Genomic DNA, 15,624 nt, shown 5'->3' with positions numbered 1-15,624 from the left:
TCTTGAATGTTAAGAGTAAATGTTCTGAGTGATATAAATATCTCAGAAAGACTTCACCAATCTCCAGTTTATTGCATCATATCTTAAAGGTATTAAATGCTGTGGATTTTTTTAAATAAAGAATAGTCAAGTCTACTTTATACATAACAATGGAAATAAACCATTTTACATAATTGCCCAGTCACAGTTGCCTTCTTTGCCTGTGATGGTAAATGTGTTCCTAATCTGAGACATCTTGAAAGTGAGTCATTGCCTGGCATTTGTGCTGGACAAATGTTTCTTGCCGTTTATTGGACAAAGCCTGAATGTTGTCCAGGTCCTGCTGCATATGAACTCCTTCGGTATCAGAGGAGTCGCGAATGGTGCTGAACATGGTACAATCTTCAGCAAACATCCCCACTTCTGACCTTATGATGGAGGGAAGGTCATTGATGAAGCAGCTGGAGATGATTGGGCCTAGGACACTACCCTGAGGAACTCCTGCAGTGATGTCCTGGAGCTAAGATGACTGACTTCCAACAACCACAACCATCTTCCTTTGTGCTAGGTATGACTTCAGTTTTGCTAGGGCTGTCTGATGCCACACTTGGCCACATGGTGCCTTTATGTCAAGGGCAATTACTCTCACCTCACCTCTGGAATTCTTTAGTCTGTGTTTGGACCAAGGCTGTAATGAGATCTAAATCCACATCCCTGGTGGAACCCAAACTGAGTACCGGTGAGCAGGCTGTTGTTGCGTAAGTGCTGCTTTATAGCACTGTCTACAACACCTTCTGTCACTTTGCCGATGATTGAGTAGACAGATGGGACAATGATTGGTCAGATTGGATTTGTCCTGCTTTTTGAGGACAGGACGTACCTGGACAATTTTCCACGTTGCCGGGTAAATGCCAGTATGGGAACAGCTTGGCAGGGGTGCAGCTAGTTCTGGAGCACAAATCTTCACTACTATAGCCTGGATGTTGTCAGGGCCCATAGCCTTTGCAGTATCCAGTGCCTTCAGACGTTTCTTGATATCATGTGGAGTGAAGTGAATTGGCTGAAGACTGGCATCTGTGAAGCTGGGGACCTCAGGAGGAGGCCGAGATGGATCACCCACTTAGTGTTTCTGGCTAAAGACGGCTGCAAATGCTTTGTCTTTTGCACCGATGTGCCAGACTTCCCCATCATTGGGGATGGGGATATGTGTGGAGTCTCCTTCTCTGCTTAACTGCTTAATTGTCCACTGCCATTCATGACTGAGTGTTGCAGGACTGCAGTGTTTTGATCTGATCTGTTGGTTATGGGATTACTAATCTCTATCACATGTTGCTTCCACTGTTTAACATTAATGGTGTTCTGTGTTGAAGCTTTACCAGTTTGGCACCTTATTTTTAGTATGCCTAGTGCTGCTCCTGGCATGCCCTCCTGCACTCTGCATTGAACCAGTGTTGATCCCCCTAATGGTAACGATTGAGTGGGGCCATGAGGTTACAGATTGAGGTTGAATACAATTCTGCTTCTGCCAATGGCCCACAGTGCCTCATAGATGCCCAGTTTTGAGTTGCTAGATGTGTTATGAATTATCCAATTTAGCACAATGTAGTGCCACACAACATTGAGGATGGTGTCCTCGGTTTGAAGATGGAACTGTAAACCCACAAGGACCATGTGGTGGTCACTCCTGCTAATACTGTTGTAGAAATCTGGGACATTAATGGTCAGTAAAGAATGAAGGTAAGGTATGGGACTGTTGGTAAATGGAGGATAAAGGGTTTTGGTTACTGCTATCACACTCAGATGATTCATTCACAGCAGTCTGAACAGAAAGGGTGGTCTCATCCCTTCCTCCTCCTCTTCCTGCTAATCCTCTTATGGCACGTCCTATACCTAGTGGCAAGATCTTTGCCTTCATGATTCTGAGGTTGTGCAGCATGCAACAGACCACCATGAATCTTGACACCTGCTCAGCCAGGTACTGCAGGCCTCCTTCACGTTGGTCCAGGCAGCGGAGACATTGTTTCAGCATGCCAGTGGCCTGCTCCATCACAGTTTTTGTGCCAGCATGGCTTTCTTTGTATGCATGCTGCCCATGTCCATGTGTGTTGCACACTGAAGTTATGAGCCAGTCCTCAAAGGATCGCTCTTGTCCCCCAGTAGCCAGCCTCTGGTTTGTTGAGGTAGCTCAAATGCAGATGGCACAGTGGACTAACACAGAATGTGACTGCCAGGATACTGGGCATTGACCCATAAAATATATACTAAGAATGGTTAACACCAGCTGTGTGTTTAGAGAATGGAATCCCTTTCGGTTGTGGTAGATCTCAGAGTTGACAAGCGGTGTGTCCACAAAATAATGGTAATGCAGCCAATGGCACCCTGCACTGTGGAGGAGCCTGCAATTGTCAAGAAGCTATTGCTCGTTTCATTAGCTTCTTTCTTAATGAGAGAATGAAATCTATTTAGCTGCCTTAGCCTTTGTGATGTCCCTTCATCAACTGTGGATAGCAAACTGGGGGATGTTGCAAATAATATCTGCTCCAGCCTGGAAAGAGCCCAATGTATAAAAGTTTGTGATCATGTTCACCATCACTGCCATTGCAACGCCATCCTCATCCCACTCAGCGGTTACTGTCCTGGCTGAAGGCAGTGGTAGATTTCACGAGGACGTTTCTACTGACACACAGACAGTTCACACATTGTTCCTCATTGAGATTCAGATAGAAGCGTTGTCCTTGAACATCCTGAACAGGTATCGTCTCCTGCTGAGAACCCTCCTTCCTCCTCTTCCAGCAACTTGCCCTGCTCTGTGTCACCTCTGCTCTATCTCCCTGTCGTGCTGTCATACCGCACCCATGTCTGGGAGCAAGTGTTGATGCAAAATTCATGAAGCTTCTGGAATTTCTGAAACCATCAAGCACTTATACAATCCCAGCAACAGCCAGTAAAATCAGTTAGCAGCTAAGGTAGTTGTTGATCCCTTAGATAGTGCTAGTGAGGTGTCCCTCCTGCTGCTGAATGCATGTTAAGTCTGTGTTTAAGAGGTGGCATTCACTGGAGCATTGAGCTCCAAAATGATAACACTGACATCAAATCAGAGATACACAAATCATGATGTGCTGAATCTGCATATGTCTGGTGGAGGTTCCCTACGCGCACTAACACTTTTACCAAAATGGGGTCTGGCATGACTCACAACAGGGGTATTGACGAGGTACGGACGACATTTTGGAACTAAAATAGCCCTCGCGGTGCCGTAAAACCAGGCACTAAGGAGCTGAAATTTGTGACCCTTACCTTTTAGTATAGTCATATCAATCTTTGGCTTGATTTCAGGCATGGGGTAGGTAGGATGGTCACTTGCCATCCTGTGGCTGGACGACAATCCATATGGATATGTAGGCTTCTCCAATGGACCACAGCATCGGACACATGAAGATTGGACCGTCTGTTTTTGAAAGTGAATTCTTTTCGGTGAGATGGCAGCAGCCAGCAAGGAAACAATCAGAGCAACAGAAGCCTTCATACTTTGAAAACAGAATAACCTGTGCACAGGAAAATACAGAAAATAATCAAAATTTGTTCCTGCTAGTATCCATGAGACAGCATGAGGTTGCCAACACTCCAGGATTGTCCCGGACTCTCCAAGAATGAAAGATTAATGCCTTGCTTCGAGCAAAAGCCCTGGGAAAAGGTCATAGTTGCATTTTTAAAAATGTGTTTTTTAAATTTATTTTAACACTTTGTTAGTTATCAAAGTACTGGTGATGGGAAGAAATAGGCTGATTGACAGTCAAATATCATCCAATTGGTAAAGGCTGGCCACAGTGGTACATCAGGTGACCAATAGTGGGAGGGTGGGAACGGAGCAGTTGGGGGCATGAAGTCATGTGATATTACCTGCAGTAACATGTCCAATCTGAGTTGACAACACTTAAATGAAGATACAGGCACAATAAGTCCATCTGCAGCTTCCTGCTCACAGCTCTTTTGTGTTACAAGCTCAAAGAGTACATTGCTTCTAGTACAATGTCTTTATTAGAACTGAATGTAACATGGCAGCACCCAGCCTGTGCCTCATGGCAGGGGTCACATGGCTGCAGCAAGCCAGGTAGGACCTTTAGTACACGATTGCATTTCAATCCCAAACATCCCCCTTTTCATAACAAACAAAAGACAAATTTGCATGAACTATCATGTATAACTGTGAGTTACCCAAGTTACCCACAATACACCCACTGTTCTCATGCATTAACAAACGCTTTATTATTCTCAACAGTCACTGCACATGCATTGCATGCATAGTCATTAAATCATGCAGGTCTGCTAATGGTACATGTGCATGTTGTCATTGGCTGTTCGAAGAGGTGATATTCCCTCTCTGAGGAGTTCCCACAGCACTTCTTGTTGCCTTGGTAAATGTTGTTGTTCCCTTTCTGTTGTTGGGGACTGGTGGACCTCTGGGAATGATGGTTGTTCTGCATTATGTGCAGCTGCTGAGATCCCATCTTCCTAATCGGCAGCCTGCAGTGAAGGAACAGCTTCTTTGGTTGTTTGTATATGCCTGTGGTTGCACGGGTATATTTGGTCATTCATGTACACCACATACGAGCAAGGTGACAACTGCTCTACACATGTCCCAAGTTTCCATGTGGGCTGATTCCTGTTGAGAGCTTTGAAAGTTTGTACCCTGATTGGCTTTCAAATGCTCAACTCTGGCAATCATTTAGCAGTTTTGTCAAAATGAAATTTGGCTTTCTGTCGTTTCACCTTGATTTTTCCACACCAATCTGTGACTGCTTCCGGCTTCAGTAGCTTTTTTGCTATTGAAAGAGTAGTTTGCAGCATGACATTAGTCTTTGGCCTGATCAACTTTCTATGCCTTCAGTCAGTGTTTTTCTCCACTCAAGGATTATCTTGTATACACCTGTGCTAGGTTGGCTTGATTTCTTGATGATTCCTTTGGAGATTTTCCCTGCTGCCTTTCCATTTGACTAGAGATAGTGCGGAGATGATGTATAGTGTTGAATTTCCCAATCCTTTGTAAACCAGCTGAATTCTTCACTCATGAACTGAGGGCCGTTGTTGCTCTTCACCATGCCTGGAGCACTGTAACGACTGAAGTGTGCTTTCACACTTTCTACAATCTCACCGGTGGTCATTGAAGTCAGCTGTCTAACTCCCAGTAGTCAGAATAGTAATACATGGTGATAAGATAATCAGTTCCTGCTGGAGTGAAGAGATCTATTCTCAGCTTAATCATGGTTTGTCTGAGATGTCATGCTTCATCAGCAGTTCTTAGCTTGCTTAACTTGGTACTCATTACAAGCACTGCACTGGCTGATGCCATCCTTATTTCATTCTCATGTTTGGCCAGTAGAGCACTTCAATTGTTGTACTGCTTTCACATCTGTTGGTCACTGCATTACTGCTACAGATCTCACCTTTTCAGAATCAGGACGAAGAGATTTTGCTGTCAGTCCGTAACCTATATACTTGACTTCAGGAATCTTCAAATGCAATTTTTTCTTGTTCAACTGCAGTTTCATCTGGCGAGCTCTCTTTGGCAGTCGCACTAGATTCTGATTGTAGTCAGCAATGGCTTCTTCCATTACTTCTTCACATCCATAGACCAGCAGATCATCCACTATGGCTTCCAGCCCAGGAAGATCACTGATTATTTCATGCTGTCTGTGTTGATACTCTTCTGGAGCCATGGGAATGTCAAATGGCATGCGCAACCAGCTATATCTCCTGAACGGCGTCCAGAATATAGTTAGAAAGCTGCTGCTTTCATCCAGCTTCACTTGCCAGTAACCGTCCTTTGCATCTGGGGTAGTAAAGATCTTTGCCTTGGCAAGTTGTGGCAAAATTTCTTCAATGGTTGTCATGGGGTAGTGAGATCTCTTCAGGTTTTATTTAGATGCTTTGGGTCTGAGCACACTCACAGCTTTCCCAGTTGTTTCTCTGCTGCTAAACTGCTAATCCCATCTGTAGGAGTTGTTACTTTCTTGATTACTTCCTTCTTATCCAGCTCTTCTATTTTGCCTTTTAGGCTAGACTTGAGGTCAGCTGGAATTCTTCTCAGCAGATGCTGATTTGTTCTTACAATCTCATCTATTTCAAGATGATATTCACCAGGAAGACATCGAAAACCTGCAAACATATCTTTATACTCCTCTAGGATCTGTTCAGCAGTCAATGGTTTAGTATGCTGTGACACACTGAAAACCTCTTTTTGCATGGTTAGGGTTACCAGTCCAAGCTTTCGACTTGTACCAGCTGAGAGGAGTGGCTTTCGCTTACTGCCTATGATCTGGAGCTCTAGATCTTCATTCTTGCCATTGCATTGGGTTCTGAGATTAACCTGTCCCCTTGGTATGAGTTTCGCGCCATCAGCCTTACTTTTGAGGGCTTCATTTTTGGATTGCCATGTTGAGCCACTTCACACCAGTCTGTGAAGGTCATGAAGTTACATGACGGACCAGTGTCTATCTGACACTTCAAGTTCACTTGATGCTTTCCTGCTGCAGTCACCATTGTAACAGTCACAAGCCATTTATCACCTTCAGACTTGACGGAACCAACCTGTTGTGTTGTGTACTGTGCTTCATCAGACTCTTCTGCTGATATCTCTCCTGTGGCCATCTGTATAGGCTTGTTTTGCTTCTTTATCACCAAACACTCATGCACAAAATGATTCAGCTTCTTGCAGTTAAAACACTGTTTTCCCCACATAGGGCAATCCTTCTTTTCCTTTGTGTGATGTCCTCTGTAGTATTTGCATCCTGCCCTTTGTCCGTGATCATTCTGTTCTTTACGCCTGAAGTGTCTATCAGCATAATGCAAAGCCTGGTCTGTTTTGCCAAACATTTGCTCCAGCTGATGGCACTTTTGCACGTCAATGGCTTTCTTCAGAGTAAGTTTCTCCTCTCTTAGTAGACTTGCTCTCATAGCAGGGTCTCATACCTAAGACAATCCTCTCTATAATGAGATCTGAGTTTCTTCCCTCAAAATCCTTTTGATCCTTTTTCAGCTGACCTTCCAACTCAGGCCTGGCGATTACTATGTAGCGCAGCCCACTCCTGAGGCCTTCTGTCAAGGGCTGACGAGTTGGATGCAAATAGGCCATGTCCCCTTTTTATATGGCACTATCTGCTATAAATCAGGTAAGTTTAAAGGTCCAGCCACTTTCAAGCAATGGAGAAAGTTGGTTTGTAACATAGGTGGGTAGAATTGGGGAGGCGGGGTCAGGTGGTTGGCAGTTGGTCCGGGGAGGGAGGGAGAAGTCGGGGGTGGGGGGAGGGGATGGGTTCGGGTGGTTGGAGGAGGTCCAGATGCTTGGAAGGGGGAACATTGAGTGGTCGGGTGGGGGGGTTTGGTCAGAGATGGTGGAGGTGGTGGGGGGCGCAGTCTGTGTGGGTGCAGTCTGCACAGGTGCAGTCATGGGGTGCAGTCGGGGAGGGGTGCAGTTGGTGGGGGTGGGGGAGACGCAGTCTGTGGGGGTGCAGTTATGGGGTGCAGTCAGGGAGGGGTGCAGTCGATGGGGATGGGGGGTGCAGTCTGTGGGGGAGGGGTGCAGTCGATGGGGGTGGGGGGGTGCAGTCTGTGTGAGTGCAGTCACGAGGTGCAGTCGGGGAGGGGTGCGATCAGCAAGACCCGGGGGGGCAGTTGACGGAGGCTGCAGACGGGGGTGGGATGCAGTCCAGGGGTTGCAATCGTAAGGAGTGCAGTCGGGGACGTGCAGTCAGGGGGTGCACAGTCAGGGGGTGTGCAGTCAGGGGGTCCCATTCAGGTCAAGGGGAGGTAGGGACATCCTGTGTGGTTGTTGGGGGGTGGGGGGGTGCGGTATGGTCAGGGGGTGGGGTGGTTAGTGTGGGGCTGTGGGGCAGTCATGGGGTTCCATTGGAAGTTGGGGTAAGTGCAGGGGGGGTCCCATGGGGGTCGGGGGGGTCCCGTGCAAGTCGGTAGGGGATGCGGAAGTTTCCGAGGTGGGGGTCGGGGGGTTGTAGTGTGTATGTGCAGGCTATTCGGCATCCCGTGGAGGTCGGGTGGGTTGTAGTGGGTGGGTGGGAATACTTGAGAGGTCCTGTGGGGGTTGCGTGGGCGTAGTAACCTGGGTGGGGTGCAGCCAGGGGTCCCATGGGGGGTTCAGGGGAGGTCAGTACAATAGCTATCCAGAAGTTAGACGTGGTTTTAATTCTTATTTTTCCTGGTTAAGCTCTTAGTGTAAGCCAGTCGGAACCATCCAAAGTCTGTGATTTAAATCACATTTTTGGATGGTTCCCACAATAGGGCAATTACTTATCTGAAGTTCGAACCCACCAGATACTCTGTCCCAGAGCTTGGAAGTCATGGGCCTAGATATATCCCTAGTCACAAAATAAATGGAATATCAATCATCAAAAATGGCTAAGGTTCAGGAATCAGATCTATACACTTGAAAGTCAATTTATCTTGTTTCACTTGAAAGAAAGGCTTCCATTTACATAACACCCTTTCCAACTTTAGGACATGCCAAAGCAGCTTTAAAACTGATTAAATGCTTTTTTGAAGTGCAGAAACTTTTGTACTATTGGAAAGTCAGCAAGCAATTCGTGCACAGCAAGCTGCCACAAACAGCAATGTAATAATGTCAAGATAATGGCCCAGATCATCCGATTTCCAGACAGTGGGAGACTGGACTGCTCCCCCAATATGCGCTATGGGACCCCTTGGAAGTCCCAACACAACTCTGCACCACTTGGAGGAAGCACTGAGGGTGGCAAGGGCACACAATGTACTCTTGGTGGGGTCTTCAATGTCCATCACCAAGAGTGGCTCAGTCGTACCACTACGGACCGAGCTGGCCGCGTCTTAAATGACATAGATGCTAAACTGGGTCTGCGGCAGGTGGTGAGGGAACCAACAAGAGGGAAAAATATACTTGACCTCATCCTCACCAACCCGTCTACTGCAGCTGCATATGTCTATGACAGTATTTGTAGGAATGACCACTGCACAGTCCTTGTGGAGACAAAGTCCCATCTTCACATTGAAGATCCCTGCTTCGTGTTGTGTGGCACTACCACCGTGCTAAATGGGATAGATTTCAAACAGATCTAGCAACTCAAGACTGGGCAACCATGAGGTGCTGTAGGCCATCAGCAGAAGAATTGTACACAAACACAAGCTGTAACCTCATGGCCCGGCATATCCCCCACTCTACCATTACCACCAGGCCAGGGGATCAACCCTAGTTCAACAAAGAGTGCAGGAGGGCATGCCAGGAGCAGCACCAGGCATACCTAAAAATGAGGTGCCAACCTGATGAAGCTACAACACAGGACTACTTGCATGCCAAACAGCATAAGGAGCAAGTGATAGATAGAGCTAAGTGCTTCCACAACCAATGGATCAAATCTAAGCTCTGCAGTCCTGCCATATCCAGTCGTGAATGGTGGTGGAAAATTAAACAACTCAATAGAGGAGGAGGCTCCACAAATATCCCCAACCTTAATGATGGGGGAGCCCAGCACATCAGTGCAAAAGATAAGGCTGAAGCATTTGCCACAATCTTCAACCAGAAGTGCCCAGTGGATGATCCATCTCAGCCTCTACCAGAGGTCCCCAGCATCACAGATGCCAGTCTTCAGCCAATTTGACTCACTCCACATGATATCAAGAAATAGCTGAAGGCACTGGATACTGCAAAGGCTATAGGCCCTGACAACATTCCGGCAATAGTACTGAAGACTTGTGCTCAGAACTTGCCATGCCCATAGCCAAGCTGTTTCAGCTACAACATTGGGATCTACCCAAAAATGTAGAAAATTGCTCCTGTACCTAAAATGCACGACAAATTCAATTCAGCCAATTACCACCCCATCAGTGTATTCCCGATCATCAGTAAAGTAATGGAAGGGGTCATCAACAGTGCTATCAAGCAGCACTCGCTTAGCAACAACTTACTCACTGACACTCAGTTCAGGTTCCAGGGTTACTCAGCTCCTGATCTCATTACAGCCTTGGTTCAAACATGGACAAAAGAGCTGAACTACAGAGGTGAGATGAGAGTCACTGCTCTTAAACCAAGGCAGCATTTGACCAGGTGTGGCATCAAGGAGCCCTAGCAAAACTGGAATGGGAATCAGGGGGAAATTCTCCACTGTTTGGAGTCATACCTAGCACAAAGGAAGATGACTGTGGTTATTGGAGGTCAATCATCTCACTCCCAGGACATCACTGCAGGAGTTCCTCAGGATAGTGTCCTCGGTCCAACCATCTTCAGCTGCTTCATCAATGACCTTCCTTCCATCATAAGGTCAGAAGTAGGGACGTTCACTGATGATTGCACAATGTCCAGCACCATTTGTGACTCCTCAGATACTGAAGCAGTCCATGTCCAAATGCATCAGGACCTGGACAATATCCAGGCCCAGCCCAGATATTTCTGCTCAAGTCTCTGAAGTGGGACTTGAGCCCACAACCTTCTGACTCAGAAGAAGAGTCAAGGCAACTGAGGCACACCTGACAGCAATTCTTTGGAGTGAATAGGGCACACTGAAAAATTGCCGTATCAATGCTCAGATTAAATGATTGGAAAGAACCTACAATAAATTTAGATTGGGTATGATAGCATAAACTAGTCTAACCAAATGAGTTTTTTCTTAACCCATGCTTACTTATATATTGTTAGGATTCATACTAGCTGTGGAAATCTGTGTTTGTTCAATGACAAATGTTCTGAGAGTTTATAACCAAGCTGATGTTCTGTGTTACAGTCAAGAAGTACAATTGTGATCGCGAAATACCTAAAGAACAATTTTTTTTCTAAATATGTTTTACAGGTGATAAAAAATTGCTTTGAGGATGGAAGCAATTGGCATTGATGGTAGCAGGCTCGAGTTATGGCATCTGCCAAAAGTTGCAAAGAAAATGTTCCTGTTTACAATCCAAGAGAGAACTGATTCCAAACGCAATTTAAAAAACAGCATTTACAGGCTCTGTTCATTGTCTGGTTTTCATACCCTGGGGAAAAGGCTGCATGCAGAGTTTGGTATTTGTGAGAATAGGGATTTAAGGCTATTTCACTTTAAATGGGAAAAGGGCACCACATTTTCCCAAGATTATAACCTAATATCAGGAGGGCATCTGTTCCACTTCATTTGGTAATAAGATAGTGATGAATTGTTTTGATCATCAGATGTGGTACATTGTAAAAATTTAATCATAAAATATAACAAACCATCTAATGTCTTCTCTTCAACCTGTTCAATGACAAACTTCCTATATTTGTTGATGACTCTATTAGTCATGCCAGTATAATGTGTCATTTTGTCACATTATTATCATTATGACCTGTGAGCTCATCATTCTCAAAATGAAGTACAAACATATCAGCATTATTCTAATCTGACTCTTTCACCTGCTGCTTGAAAACCACGAAGTTCAATCATTTCTTCTTAGGCAGCAATGCGGGATTGAGGATGATTACTTCCACTCCTGTTCAATGGGTCAGATGACTAACAAGTCCAATGCGCGATCTGCAGACTCTCTCACATGCAAGTGGTGCTTGAAGAGTTGGTTAGATGGGTTGGTTGGAGATCTGTGAGCTCTCTCCGATGTCTAGGCTTCACCTCTGCACATTCCCAACAAAGACTCTCGATGTGTTCGGTGATTTCCTGAATGAGCCTTCTACATTTTGGTCAGTCACAGCCAGAACCTTCCATGATCTCTCCTGGGATGCTTTGAGGAAATCCCAAAGCCTTTCCGCTGTCCTTTTAGGAGTCTTCTGCAGCGACCGAGTTCTGAGTAGAGCAATTGCTTCGGGGTTCTTGTGAAAGGCATACAAATGACATGTCCTGCCCAGCGGGGCTGGTTTTTGTGCAAGTAATGCCTCGAGATTTAGGTCATCTGCTTCATCATATATTCTTTGGCCTTTGGTGTATATTTTAGTTTAATTGTGCTTCCGTGAAGCACTTTAGAATGTTTTGCAACTTTAAAGCTGCTATCTAAATGTGAGTTGTTGGTGACTGCGAGGTTCTATCATTTATGAACTTCACATAATAAAAGCTATACATAAGCCAAAATGACTTTGAGGGTGTGAGATGGGTCATGGGCTATAAGCACAGCAAGTGTCCCCAAGCCCATTTATATCCCTGTACAATTTTCCTTCCCTTTGAAGTTGATTGAAAAGAAAATCAGGAGGGGTGTAAAATCAATTCACGACCATCATATTTGCACTATAAATCAATCCATCCCACCACCAGAGCCTTTTCAATGAGCCAAATTCCATTGTCAGCCACTTCTATACATAAGCCCTCCTTGAGGCCATAGGACTTAGAGTAAGAGTAGGCCATTCAGCCCTTCGGAGTCTGCTCCACCATTCAATAAGATCATGGCTGATCTTGGCTGTGGTCTCAACTCCACTTTGCCATCTTTCCCCCATAACCATTGACTCTCTATCAAAAAGTCTAACTCTACCTTGAATAAATTCAATGACCAAGCCTCCACTGCTTTCTGGGGAAGAGAATTCCACACACTAACAACCCTTTGAGGGAAAAATTTTTCCTCATCTTCATCTTAAACGGCAGACTGCTGATTCTTAAACTCAATCCCTTGGTTCTAATCTCCCACAAGTGGAAACATCCTCCCAGCACCTACCCTATCAAATCCCCTCAGGGTCTTATATGTTTCTATGAGATCACGTCTCATTCTTCTCATTTTTTTCTAAATTCATTGTAAAAATGACAGAGGAGGCTGAAAATTGGAAGCACTGCCCCCAAATACAGCACCTATCATTTTTGCGAGGTTGGGAATGGGCCCAGGTTGGGCTTTGTGCATACGTGTTACATGCAGCAGCTGCCCATATAAAATAACAGCTGCCTCCACTCATCTAATTTTGGTGAACCTGGTGTGTGAAACACGACATGCGCAGGTTAGACCTGGTATGAACAGGTCCAACTTTGTGGAGTCAGAAGTGGGTTAGCCTTTTGAAGATGTAGGGTACCCCTTTGGATATAGTTCTTGGATGCCTTTTGGGGAGGTCAGGTTGCCCTTGGGGGAGATGAGATACCTCTTGGGAGAAGTAACATGCTCCTTAGGGATTGTTAAAAGTGGGAATGAATGTGCATTAAAAGTGGATAAACTCATTAACTGTCAAATTCATCGCAACTGTCAAATGTGGTAAAACTGTCAAAGCCACAGTCAAAAGTGTCATAATTAACTGTAAAATGCAATTGTCAAGTTGTGAAGACTTTTATAGTCCGGCCCTTTAAACATTTGAAAAAAATATCTCCAGAGTTTTTTAAAAATTGTTGCTTGCTAATTCACTCTGTCTGTTGACATAAGCCTGAGGGCTACATTACTGGATTAGTGGTGCATGACTGATTTCACAACCATCTGTTATCAAAGTAGGGTGCCTGTTATTTCACAGTTTGGTTGACTTATCCATGTAGCTATAAATTCTTTGACATGGGACTATTAATTCTGATGTTTGATCTTATAAAGGGTTATGCACTTGAATGAAATGTTTGTTCTTATAAGGGATTATGTAATTTAAGGAATGTAAATGTAGTAAATGGATTTTTATGAATGAGCTAAAAAAAAATAAAGCCTACAATAGTCTAGAACTTTACATTATTTAATCTCAGCATGGCACCTGAGGTCTGCCCATGATTATACTGGGTGAGTTGACACATTAGGTGTAAAGGCAAAGGGTGGTGGGATGGTTTGGCATGAGATGGCACCAAGCTGGCTCCAAGGCTATAAAGGGCCATGGAAATGAGAAAAGAGGCATGGGTAGCATATAGGGTACAGGGGTGGATTGGGGGACATAGTTTGGCATTGATGGGCAAGGGGAGTGTGTGGGTGGTAATGGAGTGTGAGGGATGAGGGCTGGAGGGCTGTTTTATGATTTTTTAAAAAACTTTAACACAGTTTTGGAGCACTGAGGCAGGTCTTCTCCCCAGTGCACTTCCACATGTGGCAGCCACTGCATTTGTTCTGGAGTCACCTGGCCTGACTCCCAGAGAACTCTGCCAACCCAGAACAAAAATCCCAACTTCTAGGGTACTTTCTCCCGGGTCAATTTTGCAGAGCCAGGAAATGTCCTGGGAGCGAAAATCCAGGCCCAACAGTTCATCTAACATGGGGAGCTGTTTACACTGCTTTCTTACTTCTTCAGCACTCACCATTTCACCTATTTCTTCAGCTCTTCTTTGTACATAGCATAATAGAAATTTGGAACTCTCTCCCTCATTGGATGTGGTTGCTGCATCGAATGAAACTGGCAAGAATTGAGATTGATTGAATTTTGTTAGCTAAGGATATTGAGGAGGATGGAGCCAGATACATGAGGTTGTGGGACAGATCAGCCATGATCTGCTTGTATGGATGAGCAGACTCGTGGAGTGATGTTCCCATTCCCCAATGGATACTGTGACTTTTTGAAGCTCAGTAACTGGGAGGATCATTGCAATGTGCCTTATAAAGGTCTAGCAGAATCTTTGACCTGAGATGCCTGACTACTGCTCTGTGGAAGAATGGGTGACCTTCTAGTTCAACTACACATAGGTAGGTGTAAAAAGAAAAGAAAGGTATTGTTTTTCTAGAGCACATTTCTGGCACTACCCCTTACTACCACAGTGAAGTGTCAACCTGGATGATGTGCTCAAATCTCCGAAGCAGAACTTAAAACCAATGTGACTCAGAGGCAAGAGTGCTACTAACTGAGTCAAGCTGGCAATTTTTTTTTTGAAAAATATACTTTATTCATAAAATATCTGAAAGACCATTACAAAATATTTCTAAATGGCTATCACAAAAAATGCAATCATATTCAACTTTTACACATGGATCACAAGGTGCTTCCATACAATCAATGACTATTACAGTCATTTCGATATGGTCATTACAGACAGTCAGACAGTTCAATGGTATTGGACTTATCGACATTAATCATGTTGCACTCTGAGGTGCTTCAATACAATTATGATACATTTCCCAGCCCCTCGTGCACTGTAGCAGAAAGGTCTTAGACAGTGACCATTCCCCATTGGGCCTTTGCAGCAGCTGCCCCAAGCTTTAGTGCGTCCCTCAGCACATAGTCCTGGACCTTGGAATGTGCCAGTCTGCAACAATTGGTCGGGGACAACTCTTTGCGCTGGAAGACCAACAAGTTTGGGGCAGACCAAAAAGCATCTTTTACTGCGTTAATGAACCTCCAGCTGCAGTTGATGTTTGTCTCAGTGTGTCCCTGGTAACAGCCCATAGAGCAGAGTCCTGTGTCACAGAACTGCTCAGGATGAACCTCGACAAAAACCACTGCATCTCTCTCCAGAAATTCTTTGCAAAGGTACATTTCACAAGGAGATGAACAGTGGTATCTCCCCTACCACAGCCACCTTGAGGGCAACGTGCAGAGGGGTTGAGGCTCCTGGCATGTTGGAAGGATCTGACGGGGAAGGCCTTTCTTACCACCAGCCAAGCTACATCTTGGTGCTTGTTGGAAAGTTCTGGCGATGAGACATTCTGCCAAATGACTTTGACAGTCTAATCGGGGAACCATCCGACAGGATCCACCATCTCCTTTTCCCATAGGGCCTCTTGGGTGTAATGTGCTGACCACTGCCTAATGGACTTGTGGTCAAAGGTGTTTCTCTG

General features: G+C 45.0%; 1 protein-coding gene across 1 annotated transcript in view; it reads right to left on the bottom strand.

The window, feature by feature from the left end:
• LOC121288310 (complement C1q tumor necrosis factor-related protein 1-like) overlaps positions 1–15,624 on the bottom strand; it is a 37,030-nt gene that overhangs the window by 2,448 nt on the left and 18,958 nt on the right. Inside the window, exon 2 of the mRNA XM_041206844.1 lies at positions 3,277–3,524. Coding sequence (XP_041062778.1) covers positions 3,277–3,505 — 229 coding nt within the window. The 5' untranslated portion in view covers positions 3,506–3,524. The remainder of the gene's footprint in view (positions 1–3,276; positions 3,525–15,624) is intronic.

This window comes from Carcharodon carcharias, chromosome 15, assembly GCF_017639515.1.
Source record: "Carcharodon carcharias isolate sCarCar2 chromosome 15, sCarCar2.pri, whole genome shotgun sequence".
Classification (NCBI taxonomy): domain Eukaryota; kingdom Metazoa; phylum Chordata; class Chondrichthyes; order Lamniformes; family Lamnidae; genus Carcharodon; species Carcharodon carcharias.
The sequence above is the reverse complement of the archived record's forward strand: the minus strand, read 5'-3'. Positions and strand labels throughout refer to the sequence as shown.